The sequence below is a fragment of the Schistocerca nitens genome, chromosome 1 (genome assembly GCF_023898315.1).
Source record: "Schistocerca nitens isolate TAMUIC-IGC-003100 chromosome 1, iqSchNite1.1, whole genome shotgun sequence".
Lineage (NCBI taxonomy): Eukaryota > Metazoa > Arthropoda > Insecta > Orthoptera > Acrididae > Schistocerca > Schistocerca nitens.
This window is the reverse complement of record NC_064614.1, coordinates 650014743-650036988: the sequence shown is the minus strand read 5'-3', so window position 1 is coordinate 650036988 and position 22246 is coordinate 650014743. Positions and strand designations below refer to the sequence as shown.

Genomic DNA, 22246 nt, shown 5'->3' with positions numbered 1-22246 from the left:
GTAACAAAAACTGAAATTGTCTTATCTTGGAGCAGATTGTGCTTGTTTTGTTAAATATTTGATTTATTTCGCTTTTGTTCACTTTGAAGAGCATGATAGGATCATCTGTAATAGTAAGTGATCTCTCAATTTTTTTAGCTTCTAAATAGTTAATAAAAGTGTCTGCCATTTAGTCAACCGAGCACTCTCCCATAACAAATCTTCCTTTTCAGGGCACACCATTTATGGCTAGACTATCCACATGCCTTCATTACTACATACATGATCGTCTTAACAATAATCCAGGCTGGAAGGGCATTAAAGTAATATTGTCTGATGCTAATGTTCCTGGTGAAGGTGAACACAAAATCATGGATTATATAAGAAGACAAAGAGGTAAGAAAACTTGTGAGCCTCACATTTAGTATGTCAGCTACAGTTAATAAATGTATTTACATGCACAAACTAATTGTCACAGATATTGTATTATGCAAGTTTTTATTTTGTGACTGCTGAATCATATTTTGTGAACTGTTGGATGTATTTCAGCAAAGTTCAAAATACCTGCTTTTTCCTTCCTGGATTACTTTTGTTGTTGCCATAAACATTACACTATGCTTCAATATCTGTATGTTACTCAGTTAATCATTTCATAGGTTTTGTCTGTAGTCTAATGTCTGTTCATAATTAACTCAGTACCTTTTGCAGATCAGTATTGCCTCCTCGTGGCTGTGTCTGGTAAATATGTACTGCAAACATTTATCCTTACAGTCAGCTTTATTTTCTTTTCAGCAGTTTTTAGATTTTCATCTGGCACTGCTACATACAGTAATACAAACACAGAAATAAAATGTTGTATTTGTGATGTAGAAACCAGAAGTGTGTCTACATTATAAATCCAACATTTTACCTATATCCTTTCACAGAATCTTTTAAAAAACCCAAACTGAGAGGCAGTTAACAATACCTCTTTAAAAAGTTAGTTGACATTTTATATATATCAATTACTTTGCTAAAATGATTTTAGTCATTTCAAAAAAATTAAGTAATTTTGAAAGAAAGTCTATTAAACTGCCTGTAAGTTTGGGGTAAGAAAAAGATTCTTCACAGAGTATCTGCGCAGCCATGGCAATGCTGCTGGACTACACTGTTGGCCTAAGCACTTCATGCACCAACCAACAGTGGCTCGAAAATAACTGAGGAACAGAACCCCGTTAGAGGAAAATCAAATTTCGCCATGTGAGTCAATCTTCGCGAAGCACGAAGTCCAAAACCTTGTAGAGGCATGAATGGGGATAAACTCCACATGTGGCTTACGTGGGTGGCTGTTGACTGAACATTCGGCGTGTAGTGCAAATTGAGGCCTGGGGTAGTTGAACATAGCATAAGCACTGGCCCGCATGTCTTATTTCTGCACACAGGCAAACGTCTCTTTCAGCAAATCTGTCCATACTATGCGCCACATGCATTCTCCGTGGCAGCATTCCGCACAATTCCGCTGTGCTACCCATGCCAGCTCATCTGCCTCCATTGTGATGTCCGATGGTGGGGATACTAAATCCCCCACAACTGAAAAGGCCACTTATGGCCCAAGTAGCCAGGCTTGGGTCGCGACCTCTGGCACGGATTCCGAGGGGCTGCTGAAGAACCTGGCAGCAGATTGAGTGAGGACTAACGGAGGCGACACTGATGTTGTCAGCTCCGCCGGAAGGGCACGGAGGTTGAGGCATCTGGGGGGCCACCAGCAGCAATGAAGGTAAGACCACCTCTGTTGGTGTGGGAGGGGGGGGGGGGCAAACCAGAGGAGGAAAGAGGAGGAAGAGTCAAGATCAGAATCCATGGGCCCAGCATCGGCAGGGGCAGGTGTGAGCCCCACTGGGGTCAGAGGCTGCAAGTGACAAAAGGACTGTGCAGGGCATTAAGGGGGCGGCAATGGGGAAGCATGCTGCTGCAAGTGGGAGGCCTGCACTAAGAACCACATTGTGTCCAACCCTGCTGCCTGGCTGATCAGAAGACAACGGTGGTGATATTCCAACACGGTACAGGCACAACTGATTGGTATGTTCCATGGCATGTGACCGCACGCAAAAACCCATGCAAATGTTCTGCCAGACTGCACTTGTTGACCGGTGTTGCCTGGTATGCAGCCAGAAAACTCGACAATGCATCATTGTGGGAAGTGGCAGGTAATGGCTTCTTCATTTGAGTCGTGGAGGTGTGCAAAAAGCGCTCCACCTCTGAGTTAGAAGCGGGGTGAAATGGGATGGTAGTCATATGCTGGGTACTGTTGTGAATGCAAAAGTCTACGAACTCCCACAACTCATGTTGCTTACTATTATCAGACACAAGGGTCCTGGGGGATCCCTCAGTGGCAAAAATAAGGGAAAATGCATGATCAGTGGCAGTTGATGACAGCTTGGTTATGTACGGAAAATTGGACAATGAGTCGACCATCAACAACCACATGCTGCTCAAAAACAGATCCTTGAAATTGACGTGCACAATGTTGAATCAATGTCGTAGAACAAAAACTGTATGTTCTGCCAGATCTTCACTGAAAGAGCCGTGCGGTCTAAGGGGCAGCCGTGCGGTATAAGGCACCTTGCCACAGTTCGCGCGGCTCCCTCCCATCGGAGGTTCGAGTCCTCCCTTGGGCATGGGCGTGTGTGTTGTCCTTAGTGTTAGCTTAAGATAGATTAAATAGTGTGTAAGCCTAGGGACCGATGACCTCAGCAGTTTGGCCCCATAGAACTTACCACAAATTTCCAATTTTCACTGAAAGAATTTCACCCTGGCCAACCCAGCTACACCGCTGAAATGAGTTTCTGGAAAAGTGGGTCAATGACTGTGGCTGTTTTGGCCTCTTGTTCCCTTAATGGAAAATCCAAGAGGTTTTGCTGCAAGACTTTATCCAATACGAACACTAGAGTCTCCTGCTGATCGAACTGTGAATCCGACCTTGCTGATACCTGCAAGAATGCAACAGCATTGGCATGCTGGGTGGTAGAGCAGTAATGAATGTCATACTGAGAAAAATGGTCCACTGCTGCAGTCGGTGGGGAGTGCTCTCAGTTAGTTTGTAACAAGGGCCAAATAAGGAAACCAGGAGCTTGTGGTCAGTGATGAGGAGGAATCTTGCTCCAGTACAAGAAAAGTTTGTAACCTTTCCATATATATATATATAAAAAAATAAAATAATGATGTGTAACCTTACCAGACAAAAAAATAAAAAACTAAAAAAAATTAAATTTGGATAATTAAATTCTGATGTATGAAAACTGATAAATCTTAACTCATGAAAAACTGATAAATTTTGACGTAAGCAGCGCTACGCCATGGCCCTTGAAATCAATCTGAATCTGTCCATGAGAAATAAACTGAAAAATTCTTACCTTGTGATGGTGTCGCCATATAACGCTGTCTATATATCTGCTCGTAAACGGCACAGCTTAGTGCAGTGCTGGCCTATCTACCAATACTGGATAACATTTATCTGAGATCTGAATTACTAGAAAAACTGCCTTTACTTAGTGACACAGCTGCTCAGGTGGTCGTCTGATTACTAAAGAACACATGCCTATGATCTGACAAAAATTCTATTTTAATTTAGATAAATGACTGGATTGGGACTGGCAATGACTTAAGGGGAAATTATACTTTTATAGTTGACTGGTAAAAACAATAATATTCTGAAAATTTTTTAGGTTATTGATAAAGATCTACAATCCATTACACGGGAAAATTGAATATATTACAAATCCTGGTCAAGTGGTGCTGATGAATCACAAAAGAAAAGATTGAAACAAATTCATATTAACATCTCAGACAAGTGACTTAACTATGTGCATGCCAATAAAAATAATGAAATTTACCCTACAATAGATGGTTGACTTAATTACACTGTTGATTTTTCATTATATTAACAATTATTCATTTGTTCATCATCATCTCATTCCATGGTATCATTTAGCTATGTGGCTGATCACAATTATTATTCAGTTCCATATAATAAAATTTTACAATTTGTTTTGCACTGTGACTTTAACAACAACTAACTGTAAACTGCGCTGTACCAGCGACAGACTACAACTACACTGTAGCAGCGAGCGACTGCAACTGCGCCAGAGACTGCTTTGACCTAAGACTCTATCGCAGCTCTCTTTTAAAAGGGGCAAAGATATTTTATGTCTCAGGCAGCCCCTGTGAATTGTCGTTCTAGCAAGTGAGCAATACATCGAGATTACATTTGCTTCAGCGGGGTGGTGAATCCCTTACAATGTGAAACTTTTTAATCTTTCAAATAATAGGTAGCACTTCCTTTTCCACTTGTGAGTAATTATGCTGTGCACTGGGAAAGTATCTCCGAAGCATAACCAAAGGGCTGTTTGGTGTCGTCCAGGTTCTGATAGGACAGGACTGCAGCTCAGGGTTAAAGGTTTACCTGATGTAAAAGAAACCAGACAGGAAGCAGAGCACAAACATTCTTTACGAGATCAAGAAGCCTGTTGCCAATCTGTTGACCGGACAAGGCCAGGTCAGAGGATGGACTTGGCATAATACGAAGCCTTATCTACAACAGACTGGAGCTCCTTTAGATACTTGTGTGCTGGAAAGTTGATGATGGTTTAGGGCCGATGATCCAGATGTCTTCAAGGTAACTGACACTACAGGGAATGACCTGAATTCACTATTCCAAATACGATTGACACGTTCCTGGTGCAGATGAGATTCCTGAAGGCAAGTGATTAAACTGGTAAAGGCCTAAGGGGTGTTGAGGACTAAGAAAGTCCAAGAGACTTCGTACAGTGGTAACTACAGATAGGAATCATGCATGTCGATGCAACCGCCGCTCCTCCCCCGTCCCTCAACAACTTTGCAACAATTCTACTGGCTGTGGAATTGGATACGAATCTGTGACTGATTGCATGTTGATAATCTGTTTGAAATTGTTGCAAAGGCACGGAACGCTGTTGGGCTTCTGAGTCACCAACAAGACGTGGTCCGTTGACTCGACAAAATAGGAGAGACACTGCATAGATCCTGCCAATGCTGCAACTCAGCCTTTACCTTGTCATGCATGGAAGAGGGAATGGGGTGGTGGAAACAAAATTAAGGTACTGCTGATAGTGTGGTTTCAAAATTTTCTGCTTGACCCAAGATATTTTCAAACAGTGGGCTGTATGACTGCAGTAAAGAGTCAAGACTGTGAAAAAGAACAGATCGCTATAATAAATGCACTTTGTCAACTATCTGAAATCCGAAAAGAGAAAAGGTGTCTAGCCCAAAAATTTTGAACTAGTGGTGAATTGTCTGCTAACAATGTAAGTTGCCATTCCACATTCTTATAACATGTGGGGACGGGAAATTGCCGCCACCCCCCCTCCCCCCTCTCCGCAAAGGAATGCACTGTTTACTATAAAATTCAACCTAATATACTGGACATTGGAACTCCAAGCACCCAAGAGCCTATATGTATCTAAATTAATGAGACGTACTGTCAATCCTATGTAACCTTGAAATGTGACCGTCCATCCATTCACAACCAACATCAGCAAAAATATGCCGGGGCTTTTGTAAGGCATTGAGGATGGCCCCAGGGTCCAACAAAAACACAAGGGCATCCAACGACTGACTTGTGGGTTTCCAACTGTTGCCAGATGGCCTATCTGATGGTGCACGTCATATATGGCTTCCATGTGTGGGCAGTTTTGTCGAACATGCAACAAATGACAGTAAGGACAGGACCACTTGCTCGCCCAACGAGTGGGAGGAGAGTGACACTGAGGACCCAAAAATCACTGCGTGCTGGAATTATGACATTGCGACTGATGTGAGCCCACTGAGATTGGTATGGGTGAAGATGGGCAGTACCGTGACACTGCTGCACTGGAATCGTGAACAGTGCCAACCCACGGCCAATCGGTGGTGGGTGAGGCCACCTGGGTTACCCCATGGGGTACCAGGGTATGTTTAGCGTGCACATTTAATTGAGCCACCTACCAATTATCAGTAAAGACATCTTTTGCCACTACGGTCAGCTCCTTCTGGTCCGTGATCTGTGCAGCAACGGCCAAAGAAGGATCGGACAAGATCAGTGCCATAGTCTAAATGTTGGATCTCAGGCACTAACCAGACAGTCAATCCCCAATTAATATGTCTCCTTAAGAGGTAGCACACTTGGGACACTCAAAATGACACTTGTGCAATAGGACATGCAAATCGATGATCAAAGCAGTATATGACTGCCCACGGCACTTGTGGCAAAACTGCAGCCATGTTGCCATCATATGGGTTTGATGTCCCAAATACTGCATCCAATACCGACAGAGCTGATCAAAGGGATTTTCTTGGGCTTAACAAAGAGCTTCAAATTTTGGATAATTTCATGTAAACCTGTGCTGCTGAATAACTGGGTGGTCTTATCAACTATATTGACGATGCTCCTTACCTGGCAGTGCAACTAGAACCGTCACAGGTAATTCACCCACCTCTCTGTAGACCCATTGAAACTGGTAAATGCGTCGGCGGCAATGGAGAAGAAAATTGGACAATGGGTGCCTGGCCTGCTTATGGCAGGGAAAGGGTGCGAAGAAACTCCGCAGTCTGGTTTATTAGCACCTGCACATGCTGGTGCAGGTGCTGTTGTGTGTTACTTTTGGGGTGCAACTGTTCTTACCAGCACTGAGTAAATGTCGGGCCCATAGTGACCCAAAATTAGCACTAGGAAAAGGGAAACAAAAAATAGGTGTGTCACAGGCTGCCATTTTTGTGCCTGTACAGGCATGATAGTGCTGCTGCACTACACTATCGGCATGGTGGCTTCATGGGACATTGGTGGCTTGATGATAGCCTGGTAACAGAACTCCATGAGAGGAAAATGAAAGCTCACCATATGACTCAGTCTACAGGAACCAGGAAGTCTGAAACCTCGTAGTGACTTGTATGGAGGATGCGGGTGGCTGTCGGCTGAGTACTTGGCAACAACACTTGGCATGTAGTGCAATGGGAAGTTTCACTGGCCCGTCTGACCCACTATCAGTTGCAGTGAAACAGCTCTGCCACGAGGTCTGCCCCTACCGCATGCGCCTTCCATGGCAAATTTCCGCACAATTTCGCTGCGCTATCCTTGTCAGCTTGTCTGCCTCCATCTTGATGTTTGCTGGTGGGGATACTAAAAAGCTGATTATGGTAATGCAAGTTAAGTCATGGAAAAGCTAAACAACAAAGTCAGTCTGCTGGCCCATTGTGTGACATTGTCAAAGCTTTTTGAAGTTGAAGAGACTAACTTCGTCTTCACCAATTTTTGCCTTTGGCTGCATATACAGGTAAATGAGTAAAAGATAAAGTGATCATAAGAAAAGCAATATGCTATGGAAGAATACTCAAAAATCACTTTAAAGCTGCATGCTGTACGAGTTAGTTAAAATTAAAAGTACGCTTGGGAACAAACAAGCTATCATTACTGACAGTTTACAGGATACTTGTAGAAAATATCTTAGGTTTCATCAAACAGATAGAAGTGTTAAAAAGTGTACACAGGATTAAAATGAGGACTCATTGTGCCTGGAAACTTCATATAATTTCTTTTTATCACTTTATGGTACTGATGGGAGAAACCTTGAGTTTATGCTGAGGTTTTGATTGTTGTCTGAAGACAAAATCCAGGTCATAGTGGAACAGCCATTGACATTGTGTTTTTAAACCTTAATAACTTCCTTGATATAGATATAAAAACATCAGTAAATGGTTTATTTGACTGTGAGGGTCAAATGTTTGCAATAACAGGACCAGGAAGGGAGAAGGGACACAAGATACTATTGAGTATTCGAGGATGACAGGTTAAAGAGTGCTAGAAGTTAATAGGGTTCATTTTTGAAGACCTTAAGAGATGTAGTTGCCGGCAGAAAGAACAGAATACTTATAAAGGAACAGTAAATGAGACAGAAAGTGGTAGTTTGGATTGGCACAGAGGAAACAGGAGGAGCAGATATTGGGAAGAGGAGTTAGAGAAGAGAGCTTTTTGTCACTAACCTTTTTCAGTATTTATTCTGGCGAACTGACAGACAAGGCATCAGAAAAAGAAAGAGGCATATTAGTAGGAGGAGAATGGATGAAGACAATTAAATATGCTGATGATCAAGCAGTTTTGGCTGAATCATAGGAAGACCTACAATTAATGATGCCAAGGATCATAAAAATGGAAAAGAGTTTATATGGAGGTTTATCGACAGTCATCATTCCCATGCACCATTTGTGAATGGAACACGAAAGGGGGGAAATGGTTGTGGTAAGCAAACTGTAATGTGGCTTGTGGAGTATAGATGTAGATGTACGGAATGACAGTAATTAAAGGAACAGCAAACATGGTTCTGTCAAAATATCATTGGAAGAAAAGAAAGTGAAATCTTCTGGATACTGGGGCAAGGACATAACCAGGATTTTGCTAAAAGGGAGGGGAGATCTGACTTGCCAAAAAGGAACGCACTACAAAGAAATTATCCGAATGGGACAGAAATCGCTAGATGTTTTATGTTCATATACAGACAAACAAATTATTAAAATTTAAGAAAAATTGGATGATTTATTCAAGAGAAAGAGCTTCACAAATCGAGCATGTCAGTAATGCATTGATCTATATTTGGCCCTCAGGCAAGCAGTTATTTGGCTTGGCACTGTTGGATGTCCTCCTGAGGGATATTGCGCCAAATTCTATTCAATTGGTGCATTAGATTGTCAAAATCCCAAGATAACTGGAAGGCCCTGCCCATAAAGCTCTGAACATTCTCAGGTGCGAAGAGTCCCAGCTACACTACTGGCCAAAGTAGTGTTGCCAAGCACAAAGACTAGTAGTAGAAACTCTTGCCGTGTGCAGGCAGGCGGGCATTACGTTGCTGAAATTTAAGCCCAGGGTGGCTTGCCATGAAGGGCATAAAAATGGGTCGTAGAATATTGTTGACATATCACTATGCTGTAAGGGTGCCACGGATGCCAGACAGAGGGGACTACTTTGAAAAGAAAGGGTGCCGCAATTCATCATTTCTGATTGTCAGGCTGCATGGCAGGTGACAGACAGTCTGGTATTCCCACTGCTGTTCGCAGCATCTCCAGACATGTCCTCAGCATGGAATCTCATTGACAGGCATAGAATTGTTTTCAGTGAAGAGCCCCACTTTGAATTAAGTGTCAATGACCAGCATTTGGAGAGACCTCAAACAGCAGTGGGATACGAACCTGATTGTCACCTGCCTTAAGGCCCAGCAACCAGGAGTGATGGTCTGGGATACCATTTCTTTTCAAAGCAGTATCCCTTTGGTTGTCTAACACGGCACCCTTACAGCACAGTGGTATGTCAACAATATTCTACACCCTGTCTTGTTACCCTTTGTGGCAAGGCAGCTTACTCTTATATTCAGCAAGATAACGCCTGTCTCCACAAGGTGAGAGTTTCTACTGTTTGTCTTTGTGCTTGCCAAACCCTGCCTTGGGCAGTAGGATTGCCAGATCTTTCTCCAATTGAGAACATTTTAAGCATTGTGGGCAGGGCACTCCAACCAGCTGTGGATGTTGTTGATCTAACATGACAGTTGGACAAAATTTGACACGATATCCCTCTGGAGGACATCCAACAACTCTCTCAAAGCCAAGCTAAATTACTGTCTGCATAAGGGCCAGAGGTGGACCAATGCGTTACTGACTTGCTCAGTTCGTGAAGGTCTTCGTCTTAAATAAATCATTCAGTTCTTCTGAAATTGTAATAATTTGTTTGTCTGTACATGTGAATCACATCTACAGATTTTTGTCCCATTGAGGCAATTGCTTTGTGGTGCATTATTTTTTTATGTGTTAGAATGTATGACGTTTATTTACAATCACATTAGAGTTGTTACGGTTAGACTTGTTGTTCCTCAATAATTGCCAAGAAGAAATTTAACAGTAGAACATCATTCTTGTAATAAAACTTGAAGACATGATATATCATCGTTCCAGAGTGTGCCATCATTGCGCACATAGTACAAAAAGACAATGTTTGGATCACCTTCAATGCAGCTCTTTTCATTTAAGCAGAGATGCTGCATCTTTGATGGAATTGGAATCTGTCAGGAAAGAAAAGAATTTGGATAGAACTGGCTGTGGCCTATAGTAAGGGATTTGCCTAAATTGTAAAAATGAACCACAGAAAACCATTTGCAAGGTTTCTGGTGGATGGGTTAGAACTACCTGGCCTTCCGAATCCATAGACTGCTTGTTCAGCTGCTCAAGGAGCAGAGGTACCCCAATCGGTGGAGAATTTTGAAAAGCTGGTTGCTTCACAATAAAAGATTGATTTCTGATATTGCGTGTTTTTCCTTTAATTGTGCATGTTTCATTATTTGATTGTGCAGGGAATTTGTGGCTTCAGTTACTGTAGTATTATAAAAGCATAATAAGAAAAGGGGGGGGGGGGGATACATGGCACAGTCAGCTCAGTTGAGTTCAAGTAACCTGCTGAAAAATCTTTAAGAAACGAGTAAACTACAGAATGTGCTGTCATCACATACTCCTTCCGCTCTCCACAAACCCTACCCATCTTTCCGTATTGGAATGGGTTTTTGTAATTGAGTACTTCTTTAATGACCAGGTTGAGAGATTTTAAATTTGGGCTACTAATGATAGAATTTTGAGCAAATTTTTAAAGAAATGCTATCACCACCATTTGGGCGGTAATTTTGTTCTCTAGTGCAAATTCTGGGTGATACAGGCAATTCCAAATGTATTTTTATGCACTGATTTTAATTTCATGTGTTTGTAATGATGTTTACCACTCCACTGCCTTGTAAAATACTGAATTATTGCAACTCTTATGCTCTGACAGTCTTATAGATAGACTATTACAGTAGTGAACACATATTTTATTTTTAACTTACCATATTGCTAGCGGATGAATCAAAATATGTTTTCCTCCCCCCCCCCCCCTTTTCAAACTTATCCATAATTAGAAACTATCACAACGGTATAAATTTAAAAAAATAATAAATGACAGCACATACTGGCTGCCTGGACCCAAGGTTTTCACGTGACGTACTCAAAGCTTTGACAGTGTGGTAGACACAGTGTTTCATGATTTCCGAGAAGCACTTGACTAAGCACCACACACCTCTGCTGGTTGTCTTAAAAGTTCAGTCATGTGGGGTATCAAGTGAAAGTTGTGACTGGATTGGGGACTTTTTGGTAGAGATCACACAGCATGTTATCTTGGATGGAGAGTCAATTTCAGATATAGCAGTAACAACTTCAGGTGGGCCGCAGGGAAATGTAATGGGACTGTTGCTGTTGATGTTGTATATTAATGACCTTGCAGACAGTATTAATAACAAGCTCAGATTGTTTGCAGACAATGCAGTTATATATAATGAAGTACTGTCTGAAAGAAGCTGCATAAATATTCAGTCAGATATTGATAAGATTTGAAAGTGGTGCAAATATTGGCAACTTGATTTAAAAGTTCAGAAATGTAAAGTTGTGCCCTTCACAAATAAAAGTAATATCCTATGACCATAATATCAATGAATCAGCCAACTCATACAAATAACTGAGTGTAGTAGGGGTATGAAATGAAATAATTGCATAGTCTCAGTTATGGCAAAGCAGGTGGTAGACTTTGGTTTATTGGTAGAATACTGAGGAAGTGCAATCATTCTGCAAAGGAGATTGCTTACAAATCACTCGTGTGACCCATACTAGAAAACTGCTCGGTTGTGTGGGACTCCTACCAGATACGACTAACAGTGGATATTGAATGTGTACATAGAAAGGCAGCAACGAATGGTCAGAGGTTTGTTTGACCCGTGGGAGAGTGTTACAGTGATGGTTAAGAAACTGAACTGGCAGACTCTTGAAGATAGAAGTAAACTATCCTGAGAAAGTCTACTAACAAAGTTTCAAGAACTGGCTGTAAATGATAACTCCAGAAATATACTACAGCCCCATACGAATTGCTCGCATGGAGATTGTGGGGACAAGATTAGAATAATTACAACACACACAGACACATTCAAACAATAATTTTTCTTGTGCTCCATACATGAATGGAACGGGAAGAAACCCTAATATCTGGTACAATGGAATGTACCCTCTGCCCTGCACATCACGTGTGGTTTGTAGAGTATGGATGTAGATGTAGATGTAGAAATTCAGCTGGAGTTGAGAAGTGTATTGAGGAACAAAAAAACTGAACTCGATTAAGGCCAACAATGTACAATAGCTGATCTAGACTAAAGTATGTAGAGGTGATAGCAGATGGTGCTATTGTGAGATGTTGATAATTTAACTGCTCATGACCTTGCTGACTATCGTGCTGTGTGAAGTAGTCTGTAACTGCCTGTTGTACATCCTTGTTGGACAGGAATCATTGACTCTTCAGAGAGTGTTTTTAATTTTTTATTTTTTAAAAAGTGTGCCGAAGATGTGATGATCGCATGTGGAGGGATCGCCTCCCACTTGAGTTGGTGTAACTTCTGTCTTACAACATTTGTGATATGCAGATATGTGTTATCATGGAGCAGCAGCACTCTTTGTTGCACAGTTCCACTTTTGACAGACATGCTGCTCGATACACACTCTTTATTCTCAGATGGGTGGTTGTCTACCAGTGCTTGTCCTTCAGCAGCCGAGAAAAGAATAACAGCACACTTTGGTCCTGTTCAGTCGCATTTGGTAATAAGGTCGCAATAGTTCACATTTCTGCATTTACTGCAGGCACATAGGAAAGACACTAATGTCACCCCAATACCTTGCCCACATGTTGGTACTTCTCTCTCTCTCTCTCCCTCCCCCCCCCCCTCCCCCTCCCTTTGGCAACATCCTTGACTTGGTAAGTTTGGTGACAGAAAGAAGTAAAATATCAGAAGAAAGATAGAAAGAAGTAAAATATCTGTGTGTTAGAGTGTTTGTAGATGCGAAAGGTTTGTTGCATCAAAAACAATTCTAATAGACTTAAGAGAGTCAACATGTGTTTGATCTCTAGTGTAGTGTTTTGGCAACATATCATGGATAGTAAAATAAAAGGAATATTTATGAAATGTGGTTATGTAGAAAAATGCTAAAAGTGAAATGGACTGATGGACAAAAAGAATGAAATAGTATGTCTGAAGAAGAGGAGAGGAAATAATAAGAATGAGAAAAGCATCTTGGCTAGGACATAAGAAATTGCCTGCAATGAAAAGTCACTGAAGAAAAGACTGCAGGGGGGGGGGGGGGAGAGAGAGAGAGAGGGGTGGGGGGTGGGGGGGACGAAAATGAAAACAACATGGAGTTCTTTATGACATTAAGAAAGGACAGAGTTACAAGGAGAGTAAGGAAGAAGCACATAATGGAGGAAGGGGGGAGGGGGGTAGTGGAGAGCATACAGTCGACACCAAAGAAAAAATATGTAATCTAGGTACCCACTGTTAATTAACAATAGTTACTTATTAATGTACTTTTTAGAAACATCTATTCTTTTGTTGATGTTACCTTCACTCACTCCAAATTCTTGAAGTATTATTAGTATTATTATTATTATTATTATTATATCATGAATTGTAATGGATTGATTTAGGGCTCAATGAAATAATTTTAAATTGAGCAGAGAGAAGCCCTGGCGTGACAGCTATCCTTTCTGACACTTCTAATGTCTGAATTTAATTCTTAGCTCATTCATTTCATTATTGAATCATCTCCTCTGTCTCTCTCTCTTGGCTGTGGATCCTAAGTGTCTTCCTCAATTAACTGCTGAATATTTCCATTTACTCAGACCTATTCCCTTTTTTGGGTTGATGAAGGGTGCGCCTCCATAAAAGGAAGCTAATGTGAATGTCACCATTTAGTTCTGTTTCTGTCAGTGCATTGTTTATTTGCACAGCTGTAGAGCTTTGTAATATTTTGTGGATACAGCTTGAAACAGTTTACTTCACATATTTTTTGGTCTGTAAAATATTGTGAATTATTTTTCTCCCTTATTTTGATATGAAAGCAGTCGTAATGATTTTGATTTGGTGAAAGCTGGGGAGGGGGGCAGACGGGGGGGACATAGTTTTAATTATCACTTCAAAAATAATGTACTTCTTTTTTCTTTATTTCCAGTTACCTATCCTAAAGCAAACAAAACATTAATGTAACTTCATTGTTTTAAAGTGATATAAACTTTGACAATCCTTTGTAAAGGATTGCAGGAAGTCTTCAGGAATTGTAGGAGCTGTATGCATACTATTCGGCTCCCGAGTATCTCTGTCATAAAAAATAGAAAATATGTAATTTTCTTGAATGATTTGAATAGTGCACCTCTGTCATTCTCCTTCCCTCCTCCTCCCTCCCTTTTAACATGCTTACTCATTGTTGAATCTGAGTCAATAGTAAGGTATAAAAACAGTTTATTACAAAATCCACCAGAATTACTCTGCTCATTTACCTTAAGTGATCTATGGTTGCTGCGTTACTCAGTTAACATGTTGTTTATTAAATTTGAGTTAGATACACTGTAAATTAAAAAAGTTTAATGCTTTTTTTCTTTTATTACAGCTCAACCTGACCATGATCCAAACACGCAACATGTGCTGTGTGGTGCAGATGCTGATCTTATCATGTTGGGATTAGCCACACATGAACCCAATTTTACAATCATCCGTGAAGAATTCAAACCTAATAAGCCTAAACCCTGTGATATATGCAGTCAGATGGGTGAGCAGATGAAAATTGTTTTTAGTTATCATTAGGACCACACAACTGGTCAAATGACTGTTTTGAAATTTTGTCTGTGTGAGTACAGTTACTTTTTTTAACTATTTAACAGAGTTCAGTAAAAACATTTACAGACCTGCAACTATACTCATTGCTTATATTTATGACTATATACCCAGAATTGTGCAACAGTTATTTTGATGAATTAACATTTTTTGCACACCAGTTTGTCTGAGAGTACTGCAAATGCTCAGTAGCATTGAATGTGACTGTGACATGATGCTCTAATGCACACTATAGCTTCTAAACTTAGGGTAGCATCTCAGTAGTCCTAGGGTGCTTGGTTTTATGTACCTTGTAATATGAATACTGAAAATGACTTGTGAGATGGTAGGTAAGGAAGTTGGGAACATCTGCAGTGAGTTTCAGAGCAAGGGTCCTATGGTAATGAAACTGAAAGACAAGTGGAAACTTGTTGTAATGATTATATTTCAGAAAATGCTAACACAACTAGTGAGTATTTGTCTCTTGATAAGTAACACCACCGACAGTTTCAAAACTCTTCCAGCATATCATTCAGAAGGCAACATTTAATGCAACGGAGTAGGAGAGGGAGGAATAGGTACGTGTCAATTAAAATTACCAATTTGTGTCTGCCATTCAGAATTCAGAAAAGACAGGCTACAATGGGAGATTTTGCACTGTTTCTTGAATGAACCTGTAATACAACAAAAGCAAAATGTGTTACACTGGACTACATGACCAGTGCCACATGCAAAGAAACATCAAAATTCACACTGTTGCTGGTAATTGGTGATTGTTTGTAGGAGATACAAGGCTGGAATATAAAAAATTGTGCACAGAGACAGAAGCCCATAGGCAGCTTGAAAACAGTGGTTGGAGTGTTACTACTTTTGAGCAAGGCGCAGGTGTTGCAGTTTTGTGCACCCATGGTGTTTTTTGCTCTCAGGGAATCAAACTCGATAGCCAGTTGCCAGAAACTTGGAGGCCACAGTTCTTTCACCATGCAGTTTTAAAGACATTTTGAAATTTTTGTGCTTTGATATCGGAAAACATAGGTCAACAAGACTCAGAACAGGCAAATTGGCTTTGGTGTCAGAAGTTTGCAATTGTTTCATTGAAAATTGTTACATGCTCTACAGAAGCCTGTTGTTTTTGTTGTTGTTGTGGTCTTCAGTCCTGAGACTGGTTTGATGCAGCTCTCCATGCTACTCTATCCTGTGCAAGCTTCTTCATCTCCCAGTAGCTACTGCAACCTACAACCTTCTGAATCTGCTTAGTGTATTCATCTCTTGGTCTCCCTCTATGATTTTTACCCTCCACGCTGCCCTCCAATACTAAATTGGTGATCCCTTGATGCCTCAGAACATGTCCTACTAACCGATCCCTTCTTCTGGTCAAGTTGTGCCACAAACTTCTCCTCTCACCAATCCTATTCAATACTTCATCATTAGTTATGTGATCTACCCATCTAATCTTCAGCATTCTTCTGTAGCACCACATTTCGAAAGCTTCTATTCTCTTCTTGTCCAAACTAGTTATCGTCCATGTTTCACTTCCATACATGGCTACACTCCATACAAATACTTTCAGAAACGACCTCCTGACACTTAACTCTATACTCGATGTTAACAAATATCTCTTCTTCAGAAACGCTTTCCATGCCATTGCCTTGCCTTGCGTCTCTACTTCGACCATCATCAGTTATTTTGCTCCCCAAATAGCAAAACTCCTTTACTACTTTAAGTGTCTCATTTCCTAATCTAATTCCCTCAGCATCACCCGACTTAATTCGACTACATTCCATTATCCTTGTTTTGCTTTTGTTGATGTTCATCTTATACCCTCCTTTCAAGACACTGTCCATTCCGTTCAATTGCTCTTCCAAGTCCTTTGCTGTCTCTGACAGAATTACAATGTCATCGGTGAACCTCAAAGTTTTTATTTCTTCTCCATGGATTTTTAATACCTACTCCAAACTATTCTTTTGTTTCCTTTACTGCTTGCTCAATATACAGATTGAATAACATCGGGGAGAGGCTACAACCCTGTCTCACTCCTTTCCCAACCACTGCTTCCCTTTCATGTCCCTCGACACTTATAACTGCCATCTGGTTCCTGTACAAATTGTAAATAGCTTTTCGCTCCCTGTATTTTACCCCTGCCACCTTCAGAATTTGAAAGAGAGTATTCCAGTCAACATTGTCAAAAGCTCTCTCTAAGTCTACAAATGCTAGAAACGTAGGTTTGCCTTTCCTTAATCTTTCTTCTAAGATAAGTCTTAAGGTCAGTATTGCCTCGCGTGTTCCAGTATTTCTATGGAATCCAAACTGATCTTCCCCAAGGTCGGCTTCTACTAGTATTTCCATTCGCCTGTAAAGAATTTGTGTTAGTATTTTGCAGCTGTGGCTTATTAAACTGACTGTTCGGTAATTTTCACATCTGTCAACACCTGCTTTCTTTGCGATTGGAATTATTATATTCTTCTTGAAGTCTGAGGGTATTTCGCCTGTCTCATACATCTTGCTCACCAGATGGTAGAGTTTTGTCAGGACTGTCTCTTCCAAGGCCGTCAGTAGTTCCAATGGAATGTTGTCTACTCTGGGGGGGCTTGTTTCGACTCAGGTCTTTCAGTGCTCTGTCAAACTCTTCACGCAGTATCGTATCTCCCATTTCATCTTCATCTACATCCTCTTCCATTTCCATAATATTGTTCTCAAGTACATCGCCCTTGTATAGATCCTCTATATACTCCTTCCACCTTTCTGCTTTCCCTTCTTTGCTTAGAACTGGGTTTCCATTTGAGCTCTTGATGTTCATACAAGTGGTTCTCTTATCTCCAAAGGTGTCTTTAATTTTCCTGTAGGCAGTAGCTATCTTACCCCTAGTGAGATAAGCCTCTACATCCTTACATTTGTCCTCTAGCCATCCCTGCTTAGCCATTTTGCACTTCCTGTCGATCTCATTTTTGAGACGTTTGTATTCCTTTTTGCCTGCTTCATTTACTGCATTTTTATATTTTCTCCTGTCATCAATTAAATTCAATATTTCTTCTGTTACCCAAGGATTTCTACTAGCCCTTGTCTTTTTACCTACTTGATCGTCTGCTGCCTTCACTACTTCATCCCTCAAAGCTACCCATTCTTCTTCTACTGTATTTCTTTCCCCCATTCCTGTCAATTGTTCCATTATGCTCTCCCTGAAACTCTGTACAACCTATGGTTCTTTCAGTTTATCCAGGTCCCATCTCCTTAAGTGCCCACCTTTTTGCAGTTTCTTCAGTTTTAATCTACAGGTCATAACCAATAGATTGTGGTCAGAGTCCACATCTGCCCCTGGAAATGTCTTACAATTTAAAACCTGGTTCCTGAATCTCTGTCTTATCATTATATAATCTATATGATACCTTTTAGTATCTCCAGGGTTCTTCCATGTATAAAACCTTCTTTCATGATTCTTAAACCAAGTGTTAGCTATGATTAAGTTATGCTCTGTGCAAAATTCTACCAGACGGCTTCCTCTTTCATTTCTTCCCCCAATCCACTATTTTCCCTTCTCTCCCTTTTCCTACTCTCGAATTCCAGTCACCCATGACACTTAAATTTTCGTCACCCTTCACTATCTGAATAATTTCTTTTATCTCATCATACATTTCTTCAATTTCTTCGTCATCTGCAGAGCTAGTTGACATATAAACTTGTACTACTGTAGTAGATGTGGGCTTCGTATCTATCTTGGCCACAATAATGCGTTCACTATGCTGTTTGTAGTAGCTTACCCACATTCCTATTTTCCTATTCATTATTAAACCTACTCCTGCATTACCCCTATTTGATTTTGTGTTTATAACCCTGTAGTCATCTGACCAGAAGTCTTGTTCCTCCTGCAACCGAACTTCACTAATTCCCACTATATCTAACTTTAACCTATCCATTTCCCTTTTTAAATTTTCTAACCTACCTGCCCGATTAAGTGATCTGACATTCCACGCTCCGATCTGTAGAACGCCAGTTTTCTTTCTCCTGATAACGACATTCTCTTGAGTAGTCCCCGCCCGGAGATCCGAATGGGGGACTATTTTACCTCCGCAATATTTTACCCAAGAGGACGCCATCATCATTTAATCATATAGTAAAGCTGCATGCCCTCGGGAAAAATTACAGCTGTAGTTTCCCCTTGCTTTCAGCCGTTCGCAGTACCAGCACAGCAAGGCCGTTTTGGTTATTGTTACAAGGCCAGATCAGTCAATCATCCAGACTGTTGCCCTTGCAACTACTGAAAAGGCTGCTGCCCCTCTTCAGGAACCACATGTTTGTCTGGCTTCTCAACAGATACCCCTCCGTTGTGGTTGCACCTATGGTACGGCTATGTGTAGGCAGCTTGAAAACAGTGGTTTGAGTGTTACTACATTTGAGCAAGGTGCAGTCACTGCAGTTTTGTGCACCCATGGTGTTTTTTGCTCTTAGGGAATCAAACTCGATAGCCAGTTGCCAGAAACCTGGAGGCCACAGGTCTTTTATGATGCGGTTTTAAAGACATTTTGAAATTTTTGTGCTTCAATATTGGAAAATGTTGGTCAACAAGACTCAAAACAGGCAAATTGGCTTTGGTGTCATAAGTTTGCAATTATTTCATTGGAAATTATTCCATGCTTTACAGTCTGGATACAGACCATCCCAACTGAAGAACAGCTCTTTCTAACTGAAGCAGATGCATATTTACACAATGCATGGCTATTAAGCTAAGTAAACTTACCATCAATTGTGGTTAGTGGATGTAAATACGAAATATCTTGTCAATGGATGTCAATATTTGGGGAAGGATACACATCAGCCAGAGAGTCAAAGCCTTTTTGAATGCATTGTCTTGAAACTTTTGACACCATTCCTTAGATGCAGAAGACACGTAAGAACAGATAATTTTTCATATCAGTACCAAAAGAAGACAGTGGTGTTGATGCATTACTGTACAGAAAGTATTAACTACTGAAAGCCAGTGCACAAAACTAGATGTAGCTGAGATTAAGATGCTGAGAGGGATACATAGAAACACCAGAATGGACCAAATTTCAAATGAGAGAAACTGAGGAAGTTTAAAAGTTACTGAAATTTCCATCAAAGTGTAACAGAGAATGAGAGGAGCACTACTAGCATGAACATTTCATGAGAAAAGGTCAAACTCACATTGCAAAAATAGTGATAGGGATGGCAGTAAAAGAATTCCAGGAGAGAGATCTGTTCCAAGGAAGAGATGGATCAGCGGTGTTCAAAATGACGGGAAAAGGAGAAACAACTGATGGAGTGCGACATACAGAACTGGCCTAAATGGATAAAAATTGTCAAAACTGGCACCACTGTATAATGTAAGTGATAGCAGAAGATTGCTACAAAATGCAGCTTTCTGTAACTGCTACTATTTTTTACTGCGTACAGTATTATTTGATTTCTAAAGTTGGTAAAAGCTGGACAGAAAATAATTGTAGTCTTCAGATTTTTACTTATTCAGTGTTACGGAACCCATATACCTAGTAAAAGTGTGTGAATGCTACTACCTGCATTGAGGCAGGGAGGACACAAAATGAAATTACTTGAAATTAAATGTGATGTTGGGTAGTACAGGGTGTATACAACCCAGGACAATTTTTTCATCCAGGAGAAAACCAAGAGAAATCCAAGAATTTTTTAGAATTCCAGTAATTATTCAGTGTTTTAGTTTTCAGTTAAATTTTTGTGATTTTGACTGGTAAGAACCAATGGGGAAAAAAAAACCTTAAGTCACAAAGGAAATACGCCATATACAACAAAACACAGTGCTGATACAAGTGTCTGCCAACAGCGAAATGTGTCAAAAGACTTTAGGAAGACTATGCAATGCTTTCTAACAACAAATTGCCTCCGATGAGTGTGATGTGACAGCTGTTTACATTAGATTCATTTGAGCAGTTGCGGGCGGGCATGTGAAGTTGAGTCTCATATGAATAGCACCTTCTCTCGCTTCTGGCTACAGATGTGTGGCTGGGTGCCACTGTCTAATATTGCCCAGGTTAGGAAATATTGGAGATCCGGGACTGGTCTACAGAGCAGCCTAATTTGTATTGGGGAGGCGGGTAGTCTCCACATGACCTGTGTTTACGTTTAGTGATTTTGTTGTTTCCTCTTCATTTATTGCTCTCATATTAAGGAGCTATCAAATGAATTAAAATACGTTCGCATAATTGAGGAGGGCTAAAATGTGGTATAAGTTTCAGGTTTTATTTTCATCTTTCTGATAGTCAAGCATTAATCGCCTTACAGAACAATGAAGTTATTTTTGTCGGTTTGCTAAAGAGACTTGTCTTTCATTAATCTTTTGCACTGAGGCAGTCAATTTATTTGAAACGAAGTGTTTAATTTCACACTGTTTGCTAGTTTCAAGTGTTCACTGCATTTCAGTGCATGTTTTCCATCTTCTAGCTCATATGGCATTATGCCGTAATAAAGAACCAAACATGAGATAATACAGTACTGGTACTCAAGAAAATTTACATCTGAATCTGGACATACGAATGTGCACTTTAAGCTGAATTATGCATTTTAGTATGATACATGAAATTCCGATGTTCTTGAAGTATCCTCTGATGTCTTGTTTCTTTTATGACGTAATGCAACATCTTCTAATGTTTTACATGTAGAAACATGCGGGCTTCCTACATCATCATAGCTGCGCAAGCGCAGTGCTGCCTATTATCTGACGCTCTCTGGCAACTGCTGAAACGAACCAATTTCTTACAGGTCACTGGAAAATATTGTGAATGGTAGTTTGAAAAGCGTGACTTTCAAAGTAAATTTCCTTTTACGCAAGATGAACTATGTGCGAGAATGTACAATGAATTTCTTAAATCACAGAGCATTTAACTCTCATTTAAAAATCAACTCTTTGAGGTTGACCATCTAGAAGAATTTCTAGCCCAAAAGATCAGATATTTATGTCGTTATTAAAAACTTTACTGGCACATTTGTGTGATGTGTATTAAAATGTAACACGCCCAAGAAAGATCAACATTATATGTGGAAGCTCAGCTGCTCTTGCAGCTTATTAATCTTAGAGACCAATATTATATGTGAAAGCTTTGTTTTTCTTGTAGCAACACTATGTGTATTAATTTAAACCATTAACTTTTCTTATTTGTGTGTTCGCGCTACTTAAGAGTGATCTTGCTATAGGCTGACTTCACCACATGTCCTATGCTGTCATCAGCTGGGGAGATCACTGTACACGAGCTATGACTGGCTTACAGAAGCGCGTCGCAATCTCAATTTCTATGCTTCGGAAAGTAACATGCGGTGTTTGGTGGAATTCGAATTTATACCTTCGTAACATGAAAATATGGAGTGTACATGTTGCTGCACAGCAAAGATCTTTCCAAAACATGTTTTTTTCCCCCCCTGAGTTTATTTTTCTAAAGTGCCGGGAAATTCTATGTCAGTGTAAAAACCAAAAACATTCAAATGATTGATAAGTTTTACAGTGCCGAGGAAAAGTGTACTGTTACTTAACATGGAAAAAGTGTATT

The 22246-nt window shown here is 40.4% G+C and overlaps 1 protein-coding gene across 1 annotated transcript in view; it reads left to right on the top strand.

The window, feature by feature from the left end:
- The window catches only part of LOC126258544 (5'-3' exoribonuclease 2 homolog), a 460812-nt gene that overhangs the window by 45334 nt on the left and 393232 nt on the right, over positions 1-22246 (top strand). Inside the window, exons 5-6 of the mRNA XM_049955650.1 lie at positions 213-375; positions 14515-14673. Of these exons, the coding sequence (XP_049811607.1) occupies positions 213-375; positions 14515-14673 (322 nt within the window). The remainder of the gene's footprint in view (positions 1-212; positions 376-14514; positions 14674-22246) is intronic.